At 40.2% G+C, this 23,299-nt stretch overlaps 3 protein-coding genes across 20 annotated transcripts in view; 1 reads left to right on the forward strand and 2 right to left on the reverse strand.

Annotated features, from left to right (window-relative positions):
- LOC103710580 (uncharacterized) overlaps nucleotides 1-16,403 on the forward strand; it is a 28,289-nt gene extending 11,886 nt beyond the window's left edge. For 3 of the 17 annotated variants that reach the window (XM_088706493.2, XM_008796359.6, XM_088706492.2), the window contains 6 exons: nucleotides 9,753-9,819; nucleotides 9,926-9,979; nucleotides 10,051-10,140; nucleotides 15,302-15,361; nucleotides 15,440-15,478; nucleotides 15,874-16,403. In XM_088706493.2, the coding sequence (XP_088562619.1) occupies nucleotides 9,753-9,819; nucleotides 9,926-9,979; nucleotides 10,051-10,140; nucleotides 15,302-15,361; nucleotides 15,440-15,478; nucleotides 15,874-15,969 (406 nt within the window). In that variant the 3' untranslated portion in view covers nucleotides 15,970-16,403. The other 14 variants (XM_088706495.2, XM_008796360.5, XM_088706494.2 and 11 more) reach the window with 11 other exon arrangements.
- On the reverse strand, nucleotides 901-9,175 carry LOC149751593 (uncharacterized). 2 transcript variants are annotated; one of them, XR_016397915.1, is made up of 2 exons: nucleotides 3,669-9,175; nucleotides 901-3,076 (listed from the first exon to the last, which is right to left on the reverse strand). XR_016397915.1 is itself a non-coding variant. In XM_089926389.1 (2 exons), the coding sequence occupies exon 2, from the start codon at nucleotides 5,536-5,538 to the stop codon at nucleotides 4,870-4,872; it is 669 nt and encodes a 222-aa protein (XP_089782515.1). In that variant the 5' UTR covers nucleotides 5,539-8,132; nucleotides 8,725-9,134; the 3' UTR covers nucleotides 901-4,869. The 2 variants fall into 2 exon arrangements, 1 of the variants encoding a protein (XP_089782515.1); XM_089926389.1 differs by having other exon boundaries at nucleotides 901-8,132; nucleotides 8,725-9,134.
- A 2,538-nt stretch (nucleotides 16,404-18,941) lies between the features above and the next one.
- On the reverse strand, nucleotides 18,942-22,840 carry PIN5 (Auxin efflux carrier family protein). The gene is made up of 5 exons (XM_008796358.6): nucleotides 21,847-22,840; nucleotides 21,415-21,500; nucleotides 21,154-21,311; nucleotides 19,314-19,390; nucleotides 18,942-19,206 (listed from the first exon to the last, which is right to left on the reverse strand). Exons 1-5 carry the CDS (start codon nucleotides 22,512-22,514, stop codon nucleotides 19,134-19,136), a joined length of 1,062 nt encoding a protein of 353 aa, XP_008794580.4. The 5' UTR covers nucleotides 22,515-22,840; the 3' UTR covers nucleotides 18,942-19,133.
- Nucleotides 22,841-23,299: the final 459 nt, after the last annotated feature.

Here is a 23,299-nt window from a genome sequence, read left to right on the forward strand (position 1 = left end):
CACAACTAGATCTGTAGGAAATGCAGATCCTCCCACTTGGTTGCCCCCAAACGCTTCCTCTCCCTGTTTGAATAAGAAAAGGCAAAAAAAAAAGAAAAAGAAAGGGGTTATAGACCCCTTTCATTTGGTTTCACCATGCAGAAATAATAGATGCTAGTACCGGAAGATATGAGTGGTTTGAACTGGATTTGCCTGTATCAACTAGGAATCGGGTATTGAGCCTCGTTTTCATACCAGTTCCTCACTAGGTTAGTATAGTATGCCCTGTATGGCCTCGTACTGATTAGTTCTTAAATTAATCATTGCTTAGAACGTTTCATGGAAATCGACACCATTCAAAGGACTGATAAATTGATAGCCATTTGTGGAACTTTCTTGAACTTGGATGAATTGTACATCTATATTAGAGCCAATCTTTTTATTGATGGGGCAAACTTATTGGTTAAAGTTAAGGTAGCCAGTGATCAGAAAAAAGTTTTTTTTTTTTTTGGGGGGGGGGGGGGGGGGGCGGGGGGTTGGTATATCTATGATTTAATTTTTACAACATCTTTGTCTTGCTATATTGATAGAAGTGAATGATAAATTCCTTATTGGACAACCTGCTCTTAATTAAATTCCTTATTTTATTTTACTGCATGTACAGTGTCTGACCCTAGAGCAACTAGATTAGAGTAAAAATCAAATTTGTGTCTTTAGGTTAAAGAACAACCGTCAATTCAAGTATCACGACCCCCGCCCCGTTCTCGGCGGGCCGCCGCGACGGTCCTAGGGTGCGGGTAGGCATAAGGCCACCAGCCACCGCGTAGAACCCTACTACCTATCAATCATCAATAAATCTTGAAAAAATTTGGCATGATGCATGCACAAAATGATCACTTTTCCTATAGTGACCTGTCAGGATTATCTCAATACATACAACACACTACCTGTCAGAGCAGCAATCACATAATCTGTCACATAATAAACCTGGACAATATATAGCAATACATCATCTCAGGCATATAACTCATCTGCACACATATATATATACCTGCTTCCTAATCCATCCATGGTCAAACCCATATCCACAACAGGATCTATGACTGTAACTATGCACTATATACAATAGAAGGTTTATAATACACCAAAAGGTATAAACCTCTATCTACATTATACTATACTATGGAGCGGCACAGCTAGCAGGCAACCACTAATCCTGCTCTTCTCTATACAATACCTGCCCTGCAATCAAAAATATCAAACTGGGGAGTGAGTATATGAATACTCAGTGAGTGGAGTAGAGAGTACTATGCACATGAGACAAGATATAATCATGGCTCGAGGTAAAATCTCAAGATCAATAACAAGATGAACATGAACTCAACATAAAGAATATGGAGTAAATCATCAATATCACCACAATCAATATCAACCCATCTGAAGCATATATGGAATAATCAAGTCAACATATATGCTACTCATAAATATGTTCAACAGGTCATAGTACTGAATCATATAAATCAGGTGTCAATAGGCTGAATCATCAACAAGACAGCTATCGGGAGGTGGGTTTTACGCCCCAGGCGAACCAGCAACAACTCCCTACTGTCATATGCATACATCGAATATGACACCACACCAATATGTAAATCATCACTAGACAGCTGTCGGGAGGTGGGTTTTACGCCCCAGGCGAACCAGCAACAACTCCCTACTGTCACATGCATATGCAGGATAAGACACCATACCGATAACATAAATGCTAGACAGCTGTCGGGAGGTGGGTTTTACGCCCCAGGCGAACCAGCAACAACTCTCTACTGCCATATGCATACATCGAATATGACACCACACCAATATGTAAATCATCACTAGACAGCTGTCGGGAGGTGGGTTTTACGCCCCAGGCGAACCAGCAACAACTCCCTACTGTCACATGCATATGCAGGATAAGACACCATACCGATAACATAAATGCTAGACAGCTGTCGGGAGGTGGGTTTTACGCCCCAGGCGAACCAGCAACAACTCCCTACTGTCACATGCATATGCAGGATAAGACACCATACCGATAACATAAATGCTAGACAGCTATCGGGAGGTGGGTTTTACGCCCCAGGCGAACCAGCAACAACTCCCTACTGTCACATGCATATGCAGGATAAGACACCATACCGATAACATAAATGCTAGACAGCTATCGGGAGGTGGGTTTTACGCCCCAGGCGAACCAGCAACAACTCCCTACTGTCACATGCATATGCAGGATAAGACACCACACTGATCATATAAATGCCGGCCAGTATCCAGAACAGAAATCCATCTCACATCTACATACTAAACGGCACCTCGCGGGAATTCTACATCCGCGGAAAGCCATACTGCACCTCGCGGGGTCTTACTATGCCCGGCGGCAAGCAGAATATAAGTCGTAGGACCGGCCGATCCTACGCCTAGGGCCGTGTCCCCCCTAGGAAGGGACTGGGCTCCGCCCACCCAGAAGGCTACTATGTGCACAAAGGCCGATGTTCAACCCCCATCGACTATAGGTGTCCTGCAGATACTGTCAAGCCATGCATAAATGCCATAATGCACCCTCCCAATACTCTACTAAAAAGGAGTATAATCAAGACTACCACTCACTTGATCATGACCCAATCATAAACTAACATCAGGGTTAGAAGTGAGGGTCAAAAAAGTGCAATACAACTCAATATACCACTAAAAAGGCTCTACAAATCTTTGAAATAGAGGAAATGAAATCAATTTACAAAAGAAATCATTTCACAATTCGGAATCAATTTGATTACTCATCAACCTCTCGTAATTCCTCTCAATGTTCTCTCAAATGCATGTACAGAATAATCAAGCATGGAGAATCAAGATTATAGAGGAATCTACTACAATATCAGTCAATATGCACAAGTGGAATCAATTCACACTTGGCGACATTCATGAAAATGAATTAAGAATGCTCATGGTGCAAAGTACATGACTCCCACTCACCTGTCAATCTGGCACAGCCCTGATACGCCTCCAAAAATCTACAGCAGGCAGTGGGGAACTTCTTCCTCTTGTTCCCTAGCTTCTTGCCCAACTGTGACATGCATTTACAATACATTTAGTCTTGTATCAAGGGCTATAATCTACGTGCCAATTATAATATAGGGAACTTTAATTGATTCAACTCCCCCGTTCCCTAAATCTTTTCTTTTCTTTCTCTTTTTCTTTTTCTATTAATTAACTCATCATTTATGTGTATTAGGGACTCCCTTGCACGAGTACAAGGTCTCCCTTAGCCTAATCTAGGCTTAATACCCTATTATGGCATGAAATCCCTTATTTTCCACCCGGATGAACAGTAACCCAAACTGACAGTGGGTTACTTCATCCCGGTTTTGATCCACTTTCAGGACTCCAAATTTGATGAAATTTTTACCTAACATTCTACACTCATAGAGGATTCCAGAATAGTAATATGCATCACTATCGGAGGCCGTTTGACCCCCGAAATAATTCGCCGAAGTTGAGACTTCGACACAGTTTTTCCGTAATACCGGAAAAATTTGTCGAAATCCGATTCTTCCTCTTTTAACCACCTCTACAACCCTTATCCGACCCCTCTAGACTATATCCACCCTTTGTATAGCCTAATGTCACCAAAAGACTAGATAGGGACGGATATTTACCTTTTTCTTTTTGGAAATCGAGGTCCTTGCGTAGAGGGGAAGGAGATCTACGTTTTTCCCTTCAGCTGGAAGTGCAACCGGAATCTCTTTCCTCCTTGAATCCCCTTCCTCTTCTTCTTTCTTCTTCTTCTTCTTCTCTTTTTCTTTCTTTCTTTCCTCTGTTTCACGCCTGAGAACCCCCTCCCTCTTTCTCTCGGTTTCACCAGCTCAAACCCTCCAATTAAATCACATCAAAACACTATTCACCCTTTGTTTAATATTATTAAATTCCCATTTTGCCCCTAACACTTCAACATATCTACCGTTATGCCATTAACTTTTGATTCCTTCCAATTTTACCCTTACCACTTCAATGCATCTACAACTATGCCATTATCTTTTGATTCCTTCCAATTTTACCCCTTATATCAATTTTAAAGAACTATTCTATCCCTTTTTATATATAAAAAAAAAAAATTTTGGGGTTATTACATCCTCCCCCCCTTATATAAAATTCGTCCTCGAATTTAAAAGAGTAAATTACCTGTCATAGCTGCATTCGATGTCTGTGCCTCCTGTGGATTTACCGTGAACACCCTTCCTTGCCCTCTGCCTACTGGAGCTGACAGTTGAGATGGTCCAGCACTCTGCTGTGATGTTTGTGCTTGACCTCTACCTCTGCCTACAGGCTCCCTACTACTAGGCCTGTCCATCTGCACAGAAGGATAGGATGCCAAAGGCACAAACTGCTGGGTGGCACCCTGCGGGCATTCTCTGACAAAATGACCCGGCTGTCCACATCTGTAGCACACTCCCTGACCCATTCTGCATCTGCCAGGGTGCTGCTTCCCACATATGCCACATACTGGCCATGATTGGAACCTAGATTCAGTTCTGGCCATAGTGACTGGAGGACGAGGTACTGATGGTAGAAAAGTATCTTGTGATTGACCTCTTTCCCTCCATTTCCTCTTACGTGGGGCAGGTGGAGCTGAGCGTACAGACTGCTCCATCGGGCCCTCCGAGAGATCTACTCCCTCAGATCTATCTCTACTGCTTTGCCCTTTCCCCATACTCATTTTCCTCTGTTCTCTTTCAGCTCTTTCCTCTTTGTTTCTGGTCTCCCACTGTTTTGCTTTATCAATCAGCCTAGATAAGGTGGGGACCTCTACTGCCAGTACTGCATTATAAAGCGGGGAAATCAGACCCCGCCTGAATCTTTCTATCCTGGCAGCTTCAGTGGGGATGATGTAAGGAGCATACTTCCCCAATCTAGTGAACTCACGAGCGTACCAGATACGCTCATTCCGGGCATCTGCTTCAGCCTCTCAAACTGAAGAGCCCGATTCTGCCTCTCAGCCGGAGACAAGAACTCATCCATCACTGCTTGCCTGAACTCTTCCCAGGTTGGAGGATTCCTACTGTACAATCTGTCCTCCACGTGCCTCTGGTACCAGCCCCAGGCATCTTCTTTCATTGTGAGCCCTACAAGTTCTATTGCCCTTGCATCAGAACAGGGCAGTCTCCGTATCATCTTTTCAGTCTCCTCCAGAAATCTCTGAGGATCTTCACCTTCTTCCTCCTTAAACTCCGGGGTTCTGAGCCTCAGAAATTCTTGTACAGTAATCTCCTCATCATCTAGAGCTCGCCTGGCCAAACTTCTTGGCACAGGTACAGGAGGTGGGATGGATACTACTGACGGGGCAGGAGATTTCCCCCGAGCAATCTGCTCCCTCAGAGCTTGATTCTCCACCAGTAACTGTTCCATCAATGCATCTCTACTTCCTACCTCTCCTTGATCATCAACCCTCCGTCTATCAGCAGGAGGAGGTTTTTCTCTTTGGGGCTCGACATGTGCAGAACCCGCATCCAATGCTATATCTGACTCCATCCTCCTTCCAGGACGAGCGGGTCCTCTCCTTGGAGGTATTCTTTATATCTCTCTAAAAAAGTCAAAAAGAGAGGATGGTCGTTACACGCTGAGTCATGATATATTTTACTGAGTTGTAAATAACTCATAAAATAACATACAGAAAAACCCTATGCTCCATAGTATAATCCTATACTTAATCCTGACTCATCCTATTGCTCTGACAGGACTCTTCTTAACCTTTGCTCTGATACCACCTCTATCACGACCCCCGCCCCGTTCTCGGCGGGCCGCCGCGACGGTCCTAGGGTGCGGGTAGGCATAAGGCCACCAGCCACCGCGTAGAACCCTACTACCTATCAATCATCAATAAATCTTGAAAAAATTTGGCATGATGCATGCACAAAATGATCACTTTTCCTATAGTGACCTGTCAGGATTATCTCAATACATACAACACACTACCTGTCAGAGCAGCAATCACATAATCTGTCACATAATAAACCTGGACAATATATAGCAATACATCATCTCAGGCATATAACTCATCTGCACACATATATATATACCTGCTTCCTAATCCATCCATGGTCAAACCCATATCCACAACAGGATCTATGACTGTAACTATGCACTATATACAATAGAAGGTTTATAATACACCAAAAGGTATAAACCTCTATCTACATTATACTATACTATGGAGCGGCACAGCTAGCAGGCAACCACTAATCCTGCTCTTCTCTATACAATACCTGCCCTGCAATCAAAAATATCAAACTGGGGAGTGAGTATATGAATACTCAGTGAGTGGAGTAGAGAGTACTATGCACATGAGACAAGATATAATCATGGCTCGAGGTAAAATCTCAAGATCAATAACAAGATGAACATGAACTCAACATAAAGAATATGGAGTAAATCATCAATATCACCACAATCAATATCAACCCATCTGAAGCATATATGGAATAATCAAGTCAACATATATGCTACTCATAAATATGTTCAACAGGTCATAGTACTGAATCATATAAATCAGGTGTCAATAGGCTGAATCATCAACAAGACAGCTATCGGGAGGTGGGTTTTACGCCCCAGGCGAACCAGCAACAACTCCCTACTGTCATATGCATACATCGAATATGACACCACACCAATATGTAAATCATCACTAGACAGCTGTCGGGAGGTGGGTTTTACGCCCCAGGCGAACCAGCAACAACTCCCTACTGTCACATGCATATGCAGGATAAGACACCATACCGATAACATAAATGCTAGACAGCTGTCGGGAGGTGGGTTTTACGCCCCAGGCGAACCAGCAACAACTCTCTACTGCCATATGCATACATCGAATATGACACCACACCAATATGTAAATCATCACTAGACAGCTGTCGGGAGGTGGGTTTTACGCCCCAGGCGAACCAGCAACAACTCCCTACTGTCACATGCATATGCAGGATAAGACACCATACCGATAACATAAATGCTAGACAGCTGTCGGGAGGTGGGTTTTACGCCCCAGGCGAACCAGCAACAACTCCCTACTGTCACATGCATATGCAGGATAAGACACCATACCGATAACATAAATGCTAGACAGCTATCGGGAGGTGGGTTTTACGCCCCAGGCGAACCAGCAACAACTCCCTACTGTCACATGCATATGCAGGATAAGACACCATACCGATAACATAAATGCTAGACAGCTATCGGGAGGTGGGTTTTACGCCCCAGGCGAACCAGCAACAACTCCCTACTGTCACATGCATATGCAGGATAAGACACCACACTGATCATATAAATGCCGGCCAGTATCCAGAACAGAAATCCATCTCACATCTACATACTAAACGGCACCTCGCGGGAATTCTACATCCGCGGAAAGCCATACTGCACCTCGCGGGGTCTTACTATGCCCGGCGGCAAGCAGAATATAAGTCGTAGGACCGGCCGATCCTACGCCTAGGGCCGTGTCCCCCCTAGGAAGGGACTGGGCTCCGCCCACCCAGAAGGCTACTATGTGCACAAAGGCCGATGTTCAACCCCCATCGACTATAGGTGTCCTGCAGATACTGTCAAGCCATGCATAAATGCCATAATGCACCCTCCCAATACTCTACTAAAAAGGAGTATAATCAAGACTACCACTCACTTGATCATGACCCAATCATAAACTAACATCAGGGTTAGAAGTGAGGGTCAAAAAAGTGCAATACAACTCAATATACCACTAAAAAGGCTCTACAAATCTTTGAAATAGAGGAAATGAAATCAATTTACAAAAGAAATCATTTCACAATTCGGAATCAATTTGATTACTCATCAACCTCTCGTAATTCCTCTCAATGTTCTCTCAAATGCATGTACAGAATAATCAAGCATGGAGAATCAAGATTATAGAGGAATCTACTACAATATCAGTCAATATGCACAAGTGGAATCAATTCACACTTGGCGACATTCATGAAAATGAATTAAGAATGCTCATGGTGCAAAGTACATGACTCCCACTCACCTGTCAATCTGGCACAGCCCTGATACGCCTCCAAAAATCTACAGCAGGCAGTGGGGAACTTCTTCCTCTTGTTCCCTAGCTTCTTGCCCAACTGTGACATGCATTTACAATACATTTAGTCTTGTATCAAGGGCTATAATCTACGTGCCAATTATAATATAGGGAACTTTAATTGATTCAACTCCCCCGTTCCCTAAATCTTTTCTTTTCTTTCTCTTTTTCTTTTTCTATTAATTAACTCATCATTTATGTGTATTAGGGACTCCCTTGCACGAGTACAAGGTCTCCCTTAGCCTAATCTAGGCTTAATACCCTATTATGGCATGAAATCCCTTATTTTCCACCCGGATGAACAGTAACCCAAACTGACAGTGGGTTACTTCATCCCGGTTTTGATCCACTTTCAGGACTCCAAATTTGATGAAATTTTTACCTAACATTCTACACTCATAGAGGATTCCAGAATAGTAATATGCATCACTATCGGAGGCCGTTTGACCCCCGAAATAATTCGCCGAAGTTGAGACTTCGACACAGTTTTTCCGTAATACCGGAAAAATTTGTCGAAATCCGATTCTTCCTCTTTTAACCACCTCTACAACCCTTATCCGACCCCTCTAGACTATATCCACCCTTTGTATAGCCTAATGTCACCAAAAGACTAGATAGGGACGGATATTTACCTTTTTCTTTTTGGAAATCGAGGTCCTTGCGTAGAGGGGAAGGAGATCTACGTTTTTCCCTTCAGCTGGAAGTGCAACCGGAATCTCTTTCCTCCTTGAATCCCCTTCCTCTTCTTCTTTCTTCTTCTTCTTCTTCTCTTTTTCTTTCTTTCTTTCCTCTGTTTCACGCCTGAGAACCCCCTCCCTCTTTCTCTCGGTTTCACCAGCTCAAACCCTCCAATTAAATCACATCAAAACACTATTCACCCTTTGTTTAATATTATTAAATTCCCATTTTGCCCCTAACACTTCAACATATCTACCGTTATGCCATTAACTTTTGATTCCTTCCAATTTTACCCTTACCACTTCAATGCATCTACAACTATGCCATTATCTTTTGATTCCTTCCAATTTTACCCCTTATATCAATTTTAAAGAACTATTCTATCCCTTTTTATATATAAAAAAAAAAAATTTTGGGGTTATTACATCAAGTTGCGGTGAAATTGTCCTTGATGATAAGAAAACAACCACTTTAATATGCCTAGACATCATGTAATATGGAATGCTGGCAGCTCTGTGTAATATGTTAAATGAATAGAAGTTTGTGGGAATAGAACAAATCTTGCTGCAACTCAAAATCAAAGCTAGTCACTTCTTCACTTCCAATATCACAACCAAAGGAAGTTTTACAAGTCCAAAGACATTATGTAACAACATACTTGTCGCTGTATGCATTGTGGAATGAACCATATAATGTTCTGTAGTTTCATTGATGAAGATGGCTTTTAGGGTATGTGATTCAGACATGCCATTGGAAACGAGGGCCTGACATTTGTTTTTTCAGTTTCCTTTTGCATATATTGTTCTGGGATCTGCTCCCATACCACCTTGTTCTTGTTGTTTTATCTATTATTCTTACATTTTTATGTAGCTCTTTCCCTCATTAGGTATACTGTCCTAACTTCTAAGATTATTTTATCATTGTATTCTATTTTAATGGTGCAGAAACCACTTCTTAAAAATTTAAGTTAAATTACTTGCAGGTGGGTAGAAATGATGGCTCCTGTGTTTTCAAGAGATGCCTGGCGTTGCACATGGCATATGATTCAAGTATGTAAACTATTCCTCATACTATATGTCCATTGTTGTTGTACTATATTTTGTTAATCCTACAATATCTAAAAATCATGTCTTTCATGGTCCTTATTCTTTGTAGAATGACTTGGTTCATGCTTGGGGTCTAGACACGAAGCTTGGTTATTGTGCGCAGGTAGCATATGCATATCCAAATGAGTCCTTTTTGTACATCTGTGATGGAAAGGAATCTAACCCTCTGAACAGGGTGATAGGAGCAAAAATGTTGGAGTAGTGGACAGTGAATACATAGTTCATAGGGGAATCCCTACACTCGGTGGGCTTGATGAGAAGAAGGTACGCCATTTTGACACCTCCTCCAGCTTTTAAATTTTAAAGGACACGTAGATTAAAAATCTTTGCTTCTCATATAGGACTTAATTTTTTGTTTTTCTAAATTATTTATTGGTGTTTTGTGTGAAAAAATTATTTGGTTTCACTATTGGTGCTCAAACTTAGAAGTTTCTTTTTTTGACCCCCAATGTTCTTAGTTGCTACTTGCTAGCCCATCATTTATTACGATGCTAATCCCTTTTGCCAAATTTTCTAGTCATGGGTCCTTAAAATTAAATCCTGATTTAACATATTTTTCTGTTTTTTCCTTTGCTCATTTGCCCCTTTATGAGATTATAAATTGTTATTTGAGATCTTAAATGGTTCAAGCCGGATCAATCCTTATCTTGACTGCAAATTCTTGCTTTTGTTGCACATGATTTGAGGATCACAATCAAATCTACAGTGGAAGCTAATTTTCTTTTTTTAACATAAATTTCTTCATCTAGCCACACTGCTAGAAACTTGCAACTTACTCCCATGTTATATCTTTCCTTTATCCATTCCACTACGATATCTGTTTGAAATATCCTCACCAGTCTGCACCATCTTTGTGTTAAAATCAGTAAGTGGAATGCAGTTGCTTCAATGTAACTATTAGCAATTAGCTGGATTGACGATGAAATATGCACTGTGAGGACTATCCTGGTTCAGCTAAATCATAGACATTCTTCTTCCAACTGTAGTTTGAAGTTTAGGAGCCGGTTCAGGCAAGGTTTGCCATCTTGGTAATGATAAATGCTCAGGCAAGGTTTGCCATCTTGGTATTGGGCCCCATATCGGTGCCATCTTGCTACTGTGTTGGTACGCCCAGTATAGAAGCCGGTTCAGTGTACCAACACTCAATATGCTTCTTGTACCGTATACAGGTTCGGTACTGCTACTGTACGATATGGTCGGTACGCATCATTACCAATAGGTACGAAAAACCTTGTGCTCAGGTCTACACCTAAGAAACTATACTGCAGACACCCATTTGATGTCATAAAAGGCATCTACAGGGATATTTCTATGGTGTATGGTGTTGCATAGTTGATTAAATGTACCAAGTTACACATGGTATCTCACTTAAGTCCCTGTCCTGTTCTTGTCTTACAAAACCAAAAAAGAAACACAAAAAGAACTATATTGTTAAAATGAAGACTTGCTGGGAGAAGAAAAGAAAGGAGATTTCCATGATCTCGTCACTTTCCACCACTAACAAGTCCAACTTCCGTATAAGATGCTGCATCCTTGTTGACAAAAAGGAACGGTATTTTAGGAAGGCATGGAAGAGGACAGGCTTGGTCTTGGGTGAGGTTGGAGGATTGGTAAGGGTGAGAAATCGATAAAGTTTACAATATGTGGGGCAAAATCAAGCATTAAGGCCAAAGTTAGATGTGGGGCAAGGGGAATTTGATTAGTTATAGGATGAATAGTTTTTGCTTATAAATTGTAGCTATAATGATTATAGTAATCTCCATTTCTTTGAGGAATATTTCTTTTGCCTTTGTGATCAAACACCATTATATGATAAGGTTGCACCATGTTCTACTTATTGGTGGATTGTCGCTAGTTGAGCTTCCATGCTAGATCCTATTGCAACATAGAAATCCATAATCACTGTCCAACCATCTGGATATTGAGATGCCTTCTTACTTGCTCTAAGACATGTAACATTGATGAAACTAGAGGAGGGGAGGTCAACTAAATAGAGCATGTGTATTGAGAAGATATGTGTGATGAAGCTCGACAGTGATAAAACCAAGGTAGAGCCTCATGGACGTCAAGTAGGCACGCGGAGGCCTAACTATGAAGTCATAGTGAAGGAAGAGGAATGCATAGAGGTGGGGATGGATAAGCAAGTGGTCCTCGTGAGAATGACTTGGTGGATGGAATGGTCAACGGCGACATAGGTGAGGGGGTCGGCTAGTTGGAGTTGGTTTAGGGAAGCAATAGAAGGGAGCCTAATGGTAGAGGCTGGCAACAAAGATGAGGCTATGCAAGGGGTTGGCATGGAGATGTGGGGTAGGTGAAAGAGTGGTTCCTTCATGCATGTGGGGAAAACTCATTAAGATCTCAACCAAGGACTTAAATCACGGCGAGACGTCCCACAGGGCACTGGGATTGGGTACCATCTTGAGCATCCAGATAGGACTGTTCCATAATTGTCCCAGTATCCCAATCGGCACGTCTTGAGACATCCCCTATCCCAAATGTTGGGATGATGTAGGATGGTGGCATGTCCTGTTCCATACGCAAACTTGGACAATCCTATTCTATAGGATTTAAAATCTTGATCTCTATTGGAAGGCTAGGTGTTTGGAACCCTGCTGGACTATTTTGAATTTGTCGGGCCATGAATAGTTATATTAGAATTAGGTTGGTTTGGGAATGGGCGAGGACAATCCTACATTCTGATTGGATTTCGTGTGCTGATTGTTTGTTGGACAGGGCTTGAGTGAGTGAGACTATTTTGATTAGGGCATGTAGAAATGTTTAAAAGATGATTTATTGACTCTAATTGATGCCAACAGAATGTAATTAGAATTAATGATGATTTTTGAGTTCATTTTGATAAAAAAAGAGTTGTCGTTGTATATAAATATTTGAATTACCTTGTAGAGGGGCAAAAAATGAGGTATATACAAACCAAGAACCTTGTGGGAACCAAGAATATAAAATAAACAAAATGCATGCATAAATATCATGAACGAATAGGATAAAAAAATACTATATTTTTTAGTAAAATGATATACAAATAATTGGTAATTACATTTTAATGGATTTTTCTATAAATAAATATCAAAGAGAAATCAAAAGGGGATGGAAAGGAAAAAGGAAAGAATTGAAGCCTTTTAGACATGATCAATGGTGTTAAGAAGCTTGCATGTTAGAGGGAGACATGGTGATGGCTGATGATAAGTAGGGAGGCGAAGTTTGGCCCTGGTGGTGGTAAATATGGCTAAGAGGGTAGGGGGTGGATGTTGGGTGCAATTGCACATTAGATCAATAATGCTACCATGACCCCTGGACATGTCCCACCAATATGACCTAGGATTTATCTAATTAGTGCTAGCTACACCCATAAGCTTGCTAGTTGGGCTTGGGATCTAATGCCTAATACGACCACATAAGAAATGATCAAAATAGCATTTGTATGGTTGGATAGTGACATTAGTTGACCCAAGGAAGTGTGGAACTCGTACTAGAGTAGATTGATCACAATCAGATTCTCTTCACTAGTTTGCTTCTGATGCCTTTTTAAAAGGGTGCAGTACCAGCTAATATAATGGAGACATTTAACTCCTGATGCATTTGATACATGGCAAGATAGAGTCAGATAACCCAGTCCTTGCCTACTTCCTATTAGTGATGAAATTTAGTTTTATTTTGTGTTGTTAAGATGTAATAGGAGTCCTACTTGATTTGTAAGGGCATTCACAGTAATTTAAGGGATTGCAGTAGCCTGATGTCTATCTCTTGTGTAACTACTAACAGGTGACAAGATAGTTGGATAGAGTTTGCTTGTGAAGAGGATATCCACCTAATAGCGGCAACTCAAATCTTGCAACATTTGAGTTTGCTTGGGTATATTTCTTAAAAGCAAGTTCACAAAGAGGTTGAACACAGCAATTTCATCACCTGGGAAGCAATCAGGTGTCTCGATGACCAGCTAAAGCATTGGTAATCATGAGATCTTCTTGCAATGGGATCCTGCACGAGATTGGATATCATACAGAGCGGCAACTCAAATGTTGCGAAGTGCCTAGTAGAAGAGAATTAAAAAGATTTAGACTAATTGGTGCAATAAACTGAAGCAAAGTTATAAAATAAAGGAAAAAACAGGATTTTGGGGAAGGGGACAAATTTGAATATGAATATTCAAGATGATCTAACTAAGATGCAAATAGTTTGAAATATTAAAACAATCTGAAAATAGTTTGAAATATGAAAATATCCTCATTCTGTGTAAGTTCGGGATTATATGAAGTTAGTAAGATGGCAATAACTCTCTACCCTGAACTTGGAATCGAGTTCCACAAAATAAGTTGGACTCTTGACTCGATGCCCTTCTCAACAAGTACAAATTTAACTGCATTTGGACTTCTATAAAATTTTGAAAATTTTGAAAGTGTGATGCAAGTATCAAGTGGATTGGTTTGGTCAAGACATGTGACATGGGTGTTCAAAAGGGAGCCTACTAGAAACCAATCTATTTCTTGAGAAGACCAATGGAATAAATGATGATTTTGAATGCATTTTGATAGAAAATTGGGGCATTATAATAGGTAGATAATTGAATTACTTTGTAGAGTGGCCAAAAGTGTGGTCTCTACAAGCATATAAGATTAAAATGTTTCCCTAACCTATCCAACATGGGACAATTCCTCAGCACCTACTCTCACATGTAGCGCCCGAGGGTTGTAGCCCAAAGAGGGGCGACAAATGTATTAGTAAGTGGAAGCATGGAGGCATCAGTAGGCAAGAGGGATAGCTGGCTCTGATGCCATGTCAAAGTCCAATCCAAAAATTTAAGCTGTTACGTGGATGAGCCCATGAGTATGCAACACCAACTAGAGTCTGTAAACTATCCAATATGGGACTATTCTTCAACATATAAAAATTAAATTTCCTTCTCATTGAAGAAAAACATCCCTTCTTCTCATTCATAAACCTTGTGAACTTCTAAATGTTTTCTTCTTGTAAAATAGATATATCTGTTTAATTATCAGTCTATTTACTTGCAAGTAATGCTACAGGGCATTTGTTTCGTGCACATAACTAGTTCCTCCTGCCATGTTGCATGAGAGGTCTGTTGCAACTTGCAGGAATAGATGCAATAATGAGGGGCCTTGAATACTGAATAGTCATGCCTGCATAGGTGGATCAGACAAATTTGTCATCTGAACTTGCAGACAATCCAAAGTATTTTCCTACATTTGTGTGTCCAAATGCCTGAACCAGATAGGGTGAACATTTGCTGCTGTGTGCATGTGTTTTCTTCTCATCCTTCCACATTGCACATGATTCTACTTACTTCATATAGATCTATAATATGTTATATTCTGTAACTTTTAGTGCATTTATCCCTAGATTTCAAAATTCAAATTGCTATTCATCGATAGCATGCTCTTTTATGCAGCGAAATGCTGATAGTGCTAGTGGTGCATCTCAGACAAAGCCTTCTAACTTGGCAAAGGTGGTAGGTTTGCTTGCTGGTGCTTCAGTTCACATTCTCAATTAGTTTACTGAACTGTCTTGCATATTTTTGAATTGGAAGGTGCATCATGGATCTTCTACTTCAAAAGACAGATCTGCAGTAAGTATTTCATAGCTTGTCTTTGACCTATTCATTCTTTCACTCACCTTGTTTGATGTTCGTGCCCATGTTTTAGTTCAAATAATTGACAAAATTAACTGCCCATTACAAGTCGATCTTCTATTCTGAATTTGCAGATTACTTTCGGCTTATGATTGTTATATTAATATCCGAAAACTAAGGCAGTGCCTCCAAGTAAAGGGATTATATTGAATGGATTAAACGAAAGATGGTGATTCTTTCTGAAAATGTCAGTCAAATGCAGAGACTGATGTTGAGCTTGTAGACTTTAACGCAACCCACACACACCAACAGCTTCTAGAGTTTAAAGAGCTATTTTTCAGCATTTGCTTTGCTCTCTGTAGCAATGTTTAATGTGTTGACCTTTTATGCAGGTGAGGAAGCGTTCTTATTTTGAATTGAATCTTTTCAGAAAGAGATGGCAAAAGGCTGTCACAGAGGACAAGTGCTGGGTCGACCCATACTCTTGATCCCTCAGAGATCTCAAGTCAATAGTCCAGATTTTCATGTTTTTCTTTCAGAACCTTCTCAAGATTCTATATGAAGTTAATCTCAATTCATACACTGGTGTTCCATCCAATCAGGGAACCACAGGAGACTCATTGTGTACATAGGTACTATCTACAGGCTGGCATACAGGGATTGCTAGTGTCCGAAATTTTGCAGTAAGGCAGACATTTACAAGTACAAAGCTCTTGAGATCTACACCAAGAAAACATAAGCAAAGAATGTAATTATATTTTTCATTCTTTTTTAATAATAACAAATATATCTTTGAAAGTTGTGGAATGTTGCTTTGTACATTACATTGTAGTTTTAAAATAGCCTTTAACATAACTTTGTTTATAATATCTCAAAGTACCTTCAATTTTGAGCTTATGAGTGCAGCCAAGGAATATCTGTCGGATAAAAGGCCTTTTCTGTGATTATCAAAATTTGAATAGGAATTTTATTTCTTATTTGTTAGCTAAGTGTGGGATCAGGTAAAGAGCATTAGCTTCTGTTGTTACTCCATATTTGTAACTGAGCTATATCTAGGACCAAATTTGTGAAATAGCTTCATGATATTTTGCACTAGACGCTTGATTCATTGCCATTCATTTTGATCTATGATTGGTGGATGATCGAAGATGTAAGAGTAGAATACTGTCATGTCACAGAACTTTTATATATAAACTGTTCTATTGTTCCTCTGTTGAAGATCTTTTTTGTCTATCAGCTTCAAGCAAAGGGGAAGATGTGAGCAATTTCAAACTTTATAAATTCCTCTTTCCAGCCTGCCTTTTCCTATGGGCAGAGGCAATCTTTGCAGATGCCCTAGTCTTGCTTCCCATGTTATTGCTACTGTTACACAGGAACCATGCAAACTTTGACATCCTCCAATTTTCTTCTTTCATCAAGTTGGCAGTCCATGGCAGTGGCAACACCTCTCTCTTGGTCTTGGAGCGGGTAGGCCACCGACAAATCAAGAAGCAGTTTAGTGACAATTCTTATCAAATAATTATTGTATTGTGACTTAATTTGTTAGCTGAGGCTTGTATTAATGTGATCTTATTGTCAGGTGGCATATGCAATGAGCAACCATATGTTCTTCCACTTTTTCTTTGGAAAATTCTTTTTCAAAAATACTAGAGATTTCTTGATCATCTGTTAAATCAGTCTTTTATTTTCCTTTGTTGTCTTTGCATGGCAAGTCAGGCATTGATCCAAAGGCGACGCCTGCCTCTTTAGAACAGGAGAAAAAGCTTTGTAATTTTTGCAATTTATCTTGGTTTTAGGGATGTTATTCTTCACCCATCTCTGCAAAAACCACCTCATCTTTGCGTTCTGATACCTAAGATCACGAAAGAAGAATCTTACCAACCGTGCTGATACATTTTAATACCTAAGACAAGAGCATACTTGACGCACCCAAGTAATCATAATAACAGGAAGAACCAAGCTCTGACAAGACAAGCATAAGAAGAAATATAAGTCTTGGATCGGTCAACCATTTGTTGTCTCAGGCCTAAATACCATTGTCATTCTGTAACATCAGTTCTAAAGAATCTCTCTCTTTTAGAAATATTTATCTCTTAATTTTCTTTTAGAAACAAGGAAGATTTATGTGGTAATTCAGAAAAACGATAGTTTATTAGCCAAATATTGATAAAATAAAATGTTACATGTATATTCAGAAAATAAAGAATATTTAGAAGTATAGCATATGCTTTTTTTACTTAAAAATCTGATTTTTATTGAAAGCTACATGAATTTCATCTTTTAGGATGAAAAGATCTTTTATTGCACTCGGCTTGCTTATTTGCACATAGATTGGCTCTACCCAATTTACATGCACCTACCATGCATATCTATGCATTACATAGCCCTCCATAAGGAGGGGACATTCTAACATTAGTATACTTACCTAGGCTCTAATACTTGAGGAAACCCCACCCAAGATTTAAACCCCAGATCTTTTCTAACATTAGTATACTTACCTAGGCTACCCGTGAGGTATTATTTGCATTCCTTGATTCTGTATAAATACACAAAATCTACCCAGTGAATAACCAATATTGGACTAAACACATACCTGCACGGGTCTTCACATACTTCTCTCGTTTAAGCCCTGACGTCTTCGTCAGGCTAAGGGTTCAAATCTATTTTAATCTAATCACAAGCACCATGCTGACCCATAACGTTTAGCTACACAAACAAAATCTGGAATCTTAATTATTAGGAATTTCTTATGCTAAAAAAATTCAATCAGCCGTTGCATAAAATGACAGAATAAATTTGCAAAAAGAAACCTCTATTTATTTGACCGAGAAAGCAAGGTTTATGTCTGAATCTTCATCCATGGGTTTCAGGTTCGATGTGAGAAAAAGTTAATGGAACAGAGCCATAGTTTTATGATTTGTTTCTTTACTTACAGTAGTTTAGTGGAGCCATCACTATGGAAAGTAGTGATCCTTTTTCATCTGTTGAATTTTTTGTCGGATTAGTGACATAGAAGGAATGTCTAAGGATCCCTCCAAGAGGACAAAACGAGCCGGAAAAGCACCATTCAAGCATTCTATTCAATTGGACTTCTTCCAGAGCAAACATACTTCATGGGGATGGAAGATGGTCCCACTTTATTGGTGGAAGCACTGCACTGCACTGTTTTAATATGTTCATCATAGATTTTTCAACTCCATTGGTTTTGCAGAAAAGAAATTATTTTTGATATTGTAAAGTATTTTCAGTTCTCTTTGAATGAACTTTGATACTTGCTTGCGTCCATGTTATTTGAAAGTATTAGCCCAATTGTTGACAATATAAAAGAATATGTAGACCTCCTCACCAAAACATAGGTTGGGAGAGATCACCTGCAAGTGTATTTCGTTGATTTACTTTTCATCTGTCACAAGAACGTTCTATCTTTCTCTTATGAGTGTGTCTGAACTCGAGAGAGAGATCACAGTATTAATTACTCCTTGTACATGGTTCCACTATATTAACCAAAGTTCATTGCACTTGTGCAACAAGTGAAGGAATGTGGGCACAATAGTTCTGGAAAGAGTCCAACATAGTAATTTGGACAAAATCCAAAGAAGAAAGAAAAATATATTCCTAAAGGAGAGGAAACGAAGGAGGTTAAAGTATGCAATTAATTAAAGAAGCCTAAAGCAATATAATAAGCAACCAACAGTGGCAATGAAACCAGCATCCCAAATATGACCCTGCAAAAATGATGAAGACCAACAAATTGCGTTAGAAAGAATACATCAATTGATGCATGCTACGTGATGCATGCATGGTTTTTTTTTATGTCATTGGGATCACTTACGCTGTGCTAAGTACATCAGCATGCAGTCCATACTCCCTAGCAAAAATAAAAGAAGTGATAGATTGAGGTACTGCAGCCTGCACAACAACATAAAAGAAGCGTTGGACACCCTATTCGGAACACAAAATTCATCATCATCTATTCTTGCTGCATGTGGATATATAATACTGCAATTTTCGTGGACTTTTTGGCAAGCTTTCACCTCTCTCACATTGAGGTGTGAACGTAAAACAAAAGAAGCAAATTGAAGAGTGAATTGAAAGCGATTCAGGTTCTTTTCATGTTAATTGTTGGATGAAAGAGTTGTCATACGCATGAGTTGGCCTCATAGGAGCTCAACAAAAATGAGCAACCCAGTACTAATTAAGCACCAACTTAGTGGTCTGGTAACACTTTTTGCTCCAATTGTTGTCACAACCCAAGATCTTATCCAAGAAAACTAGTCAAAAGGTATTATTTGAGTTTCTTGGTTCTTTATAAGTATCCAAGATGTGCCCAGTGAATAACTGATGTGGGACTAAACATATACCCACACAGATCCTTACATACTCCCTCCGTTTAAACTCTGGTATACTCGCCAGACTAAGGGTGCAAATTCATTCAAATATAACCACAAGCATCATGATCAGCTCGTAATCAGTCTTCATAAATTTTATTGGCACCGATCGTTTAAATGGAAGAAGCACTAAGTGTAGATGGATGACTATATGGATGCCCCACTGGGGATGCACTGACCCAATCCAATTCAATTTTTGCACCAACCTTAATTAACTCGACCCGACCTAGACTTGACCAACCCAACCAATTTGACTCAACTTTGTAATTTCTAACTCAAATACGACTCACTTGACTTGGTTTTAAGCCATCTAGCCATGTTGAAATACGCGCCAAACTCAAACTAGATTGGATTAATCAGGAGGAAAGGAGATCGGAATCAGGGAGGATTCAAAGTAGGTCAGGTCGTCATAAACCATCGAACCAAACCCAGATCAACTTTGCACTGAGTTAATATTTGCCAACCTAAGCCCAATCTGACTGAGCAACATGTGGAAGATGACCCCAACTAGGAGATGGGTGTGAGTTCCATTCTGGTTAACCATTTCAAGTTACACTGACCATGATTCTTAGGTGTAGATCCTACTTGAACCAAGTAGCAGGCCTTTCAATCTGTCTCATTTGACCTCTTTCAGTGGTTCCCACATCTAAAACAATGATATTTATCGTTGGATACTTGTTGGGAATTGATCACTTGAACGTCTAATGATTTGGCATCCGATCCTTTGGCAAGTGAGGATGGAGGAATCGAGTTCCACGGATGAAAAGGACGTGCATGCAAATCCATTAAAAGGACAAAATAATCTATAGTCATCAACTCAGGTAAACAGTTACTGACAATCCTCGAAAACAGACTACTAGTGATGTCACCTTCCGATATCTAGTGCTAACCATTAATAACTTCACTTGTTTTTGGACTATCTTAAACAGATTCATCATGAAAATTTAATAAAATTCCAAACAGTCTCTACCAGTACTTACAACAAAAATAAGGTGCAACCACGAAGCTGAAAAATAGATAATATTTTTATCAAGAAAGTTATTTGTCATCCATTATGTTTGATATATCAAAAGATGATGGATTATAGCAAGGACGGTAAGATATGTTAGAATATAATAAAAATAAATAAAAAAATTATGAATGTCATATATTAACACAACTGCCATGGCGTAAGCCTTGTCTTGAAATATATCGTTACACCAACCATTAATGACAACCAACATGCAAAGCCATAAAGGCCTCAAACAGTCGTAAGAAACTTTTTTGAGTGTACACAAGGGTTACCTGTATGATTGCCACACGCAGAAGATCACCACGAAGTCCAACGGCGATGGAGCCGATCGCCATGGCTGCAGGCCCTGCAACGAACCGTAATGCCATTCCGAATGCTGTCAAGCTTGGCCCGCATGCAACTATCTTCTCTTGCATTGCCATGAACAATCCTGCTCACAACAAAATCTGGTCGTTGGTTGGTTTATTAATTCCAAGAAGGAATGAAGCTTTAGTAATTACTAATGCGAACTTGGAGATTCCATCCATCCTCACCCATGCTAAACATTGCCAATCCAGTCCCTGCTTTTGACATGATCAGAACTGAGCCCTCCATGATGCTCGGCATCCCAAAGTGAAACCTATATATATATATATATCCCAAAAGAAGATCATCAGCGCGGAGGAAAGTGAGTGCACAATATTATATTCTAGGTAGTATTTAGTTATGGGTTTATAGTTTAAGGGTTTTTGTTCTTTGAGAACCTTTGTGATAGGTCATCTATATATCTAATGGTAGGTTTTACTAAAGAAAACATGTCATGGACTTTCAGTGCAGTGACATATACTACATAGTATATGCTCTCTGTGCATGAAATAGATGTTGGAATATTTTTATAGAAAAAACTAAAGTTTGATTGTTCCTAGCTATAGGGTGCAGTGTATCTTGTTTAGTGCAAGTGTATCAGGTTAAGGCTCCATGTCTACCGGTTCGCGAGAAAAGCCCAGGTGATGCCGACGATGCTTGCATATGAATTTGGATTCAGTGCAAGCTTGAGCCACACAGTCTTCATCAGTGACCAGAAGGCCGGCCGGCTCGCCACCTCGGTCATGTTCCCCTCAACATCCTTCACTGGCTGTTGTTCAACAGACACAACACCGCCGCCACCACCATTAGAGGTCCCTGCCTTCCTGAGCTCGAGCACGAACAAAAGCAGTGTCAGCCACACGATGGCTTGCACCACCGATAGTTGCACCACAAGGTCCTGCGCCCACCGGCCATACATCTCGTTGAGCAGCGGAGCGCCGACGACCAAAGAATTGGTGAGAGTGCAGAGTGAGAAGCTGGTGATGGACCAGCAGTAGCTCCCCTTGCTACTACACTTGGCCCATGCTGCTAAAACTAGGACGATGATGAGCTTAGAGATGGCGTCGGCTGCTATTGCGCGATAATTCATGGCAAAGGGGTCGATGTGGAGTGTGAACTCGAAGGTGAAGAAGGGGAGGGAGAAGTAGGCTACCATACGGTTGATCGCCTCACACTGCTCCGGCGTGAAGATCCGCCACCACCGCACCGAGCCATAGCCAAGCCCCAGCGCCACGTAGAGAGGCACCATGGCCACCACCACCTTATATATATCAGCCCAACCTATCATCCTTGATCCTTCTCTTCTAGTACAATGGCTTGCTGAGAAGCTCTTGCCTTCTTAGTGGAAAGGATACTACTATATGTTATGTGTTAAATGAGAGTATTGGTATATATAGGAGGAGGGAAGGGAGGGAAGAAATGGTGGTGTGAGACATGGAGGATGAGGAGGAAAAGGATGTGATGTGGTTGGTGAATTAGATTCTAAAGCTGTGGATGCTCAATTGGGAACCAGTGGGCAGAGATGGTTGGGGTTTAAGATGACAGTGAATGCATTATAGGTGGTTTTTGAGAGGCAAGGAGAGGAGAATTGGGATGAAGCCATGGAATATGGAATGGAATTAAGTGGTGATTCCACCCATGTTGGCAATGGAGTGTTTTAACTAAATTGTTTTGGTTATTCCTTAATATGCTAATCCAACTTTGGGGCAAAGCACTTTGCAAGAATATGGAATACATGCTTTCCCATGGTGGGGAAGCTTGTTGCACTGCATGTTACGTGATTGTTTGTATATGTCTAGTTTTGCCAATTACAAAGATTCAATTATTGGGAAATAATTGTTATATGAAAATCCCTTATTTATATATCTCTAATTTAAGTTTTCTTTCTGCAGCTATTCTTTTGTTGGGCTAGGTATGATGGACAACATTTGTGTCACTTAGGTAATCTACAAGTGGCCCCATGAGGCATTCTTTCTGTTCCACAAATATAAACAGCATCTTAATCTCTCTCCATGATTTTGTATAGAGCCAAGAGGTAGTTAAATAGTTTTTTTGTAATGATTAACTTCTCTT

Source organism: Phoenix dactylifera, chromosome 11 (assembly GCF_051530095.1).
Source record: "Phoenix dactylifera cultivar Ajwa chromosome 11, Ajwa_hap1_PhDact_Kaust_v1.1, whole genome shotgun sequence".
Classification (NCBI taxonomy): Eukaryota; Viridiplantae; Streptophyta; class Magnoliopsida; order Arecales; family Arecaceae; genus Phoenix; species Phoenix dactylifera.

Excerpts from the sequence above, each read along its gene's own strand:
- LOC149751593 (XM_089926389.1), bottom strand. The coding sequence starts at position 5,538 with ATGGAGTCAGATATAGCATTGGATGCGGGTTCTGCACATGTCGAGCCC.
- PIN5 (XM_008796358.6), bottom strand. The coding sequence starts at position 22,514 with ATGATAGGTTGGGCTGATATATATAAGGTGGTGGTGGCCATGGTGCCT. Across the intron at positions 19,391-21,153 it reads TGCGTGTGGCAATCATACAG|GCTGCAGTACCTCAATCTAT; the intron begins GTAACCCTTGTG and ends GTTGTTGTGCAG. Across the intron at positions 19,207-19,313 it reads GCTGATGTACTTAGCACAGC|GGTCATATTTGGGATGCTGG; the intron begins GTAAGTGATCCC and ends TCATTTTTGCAG.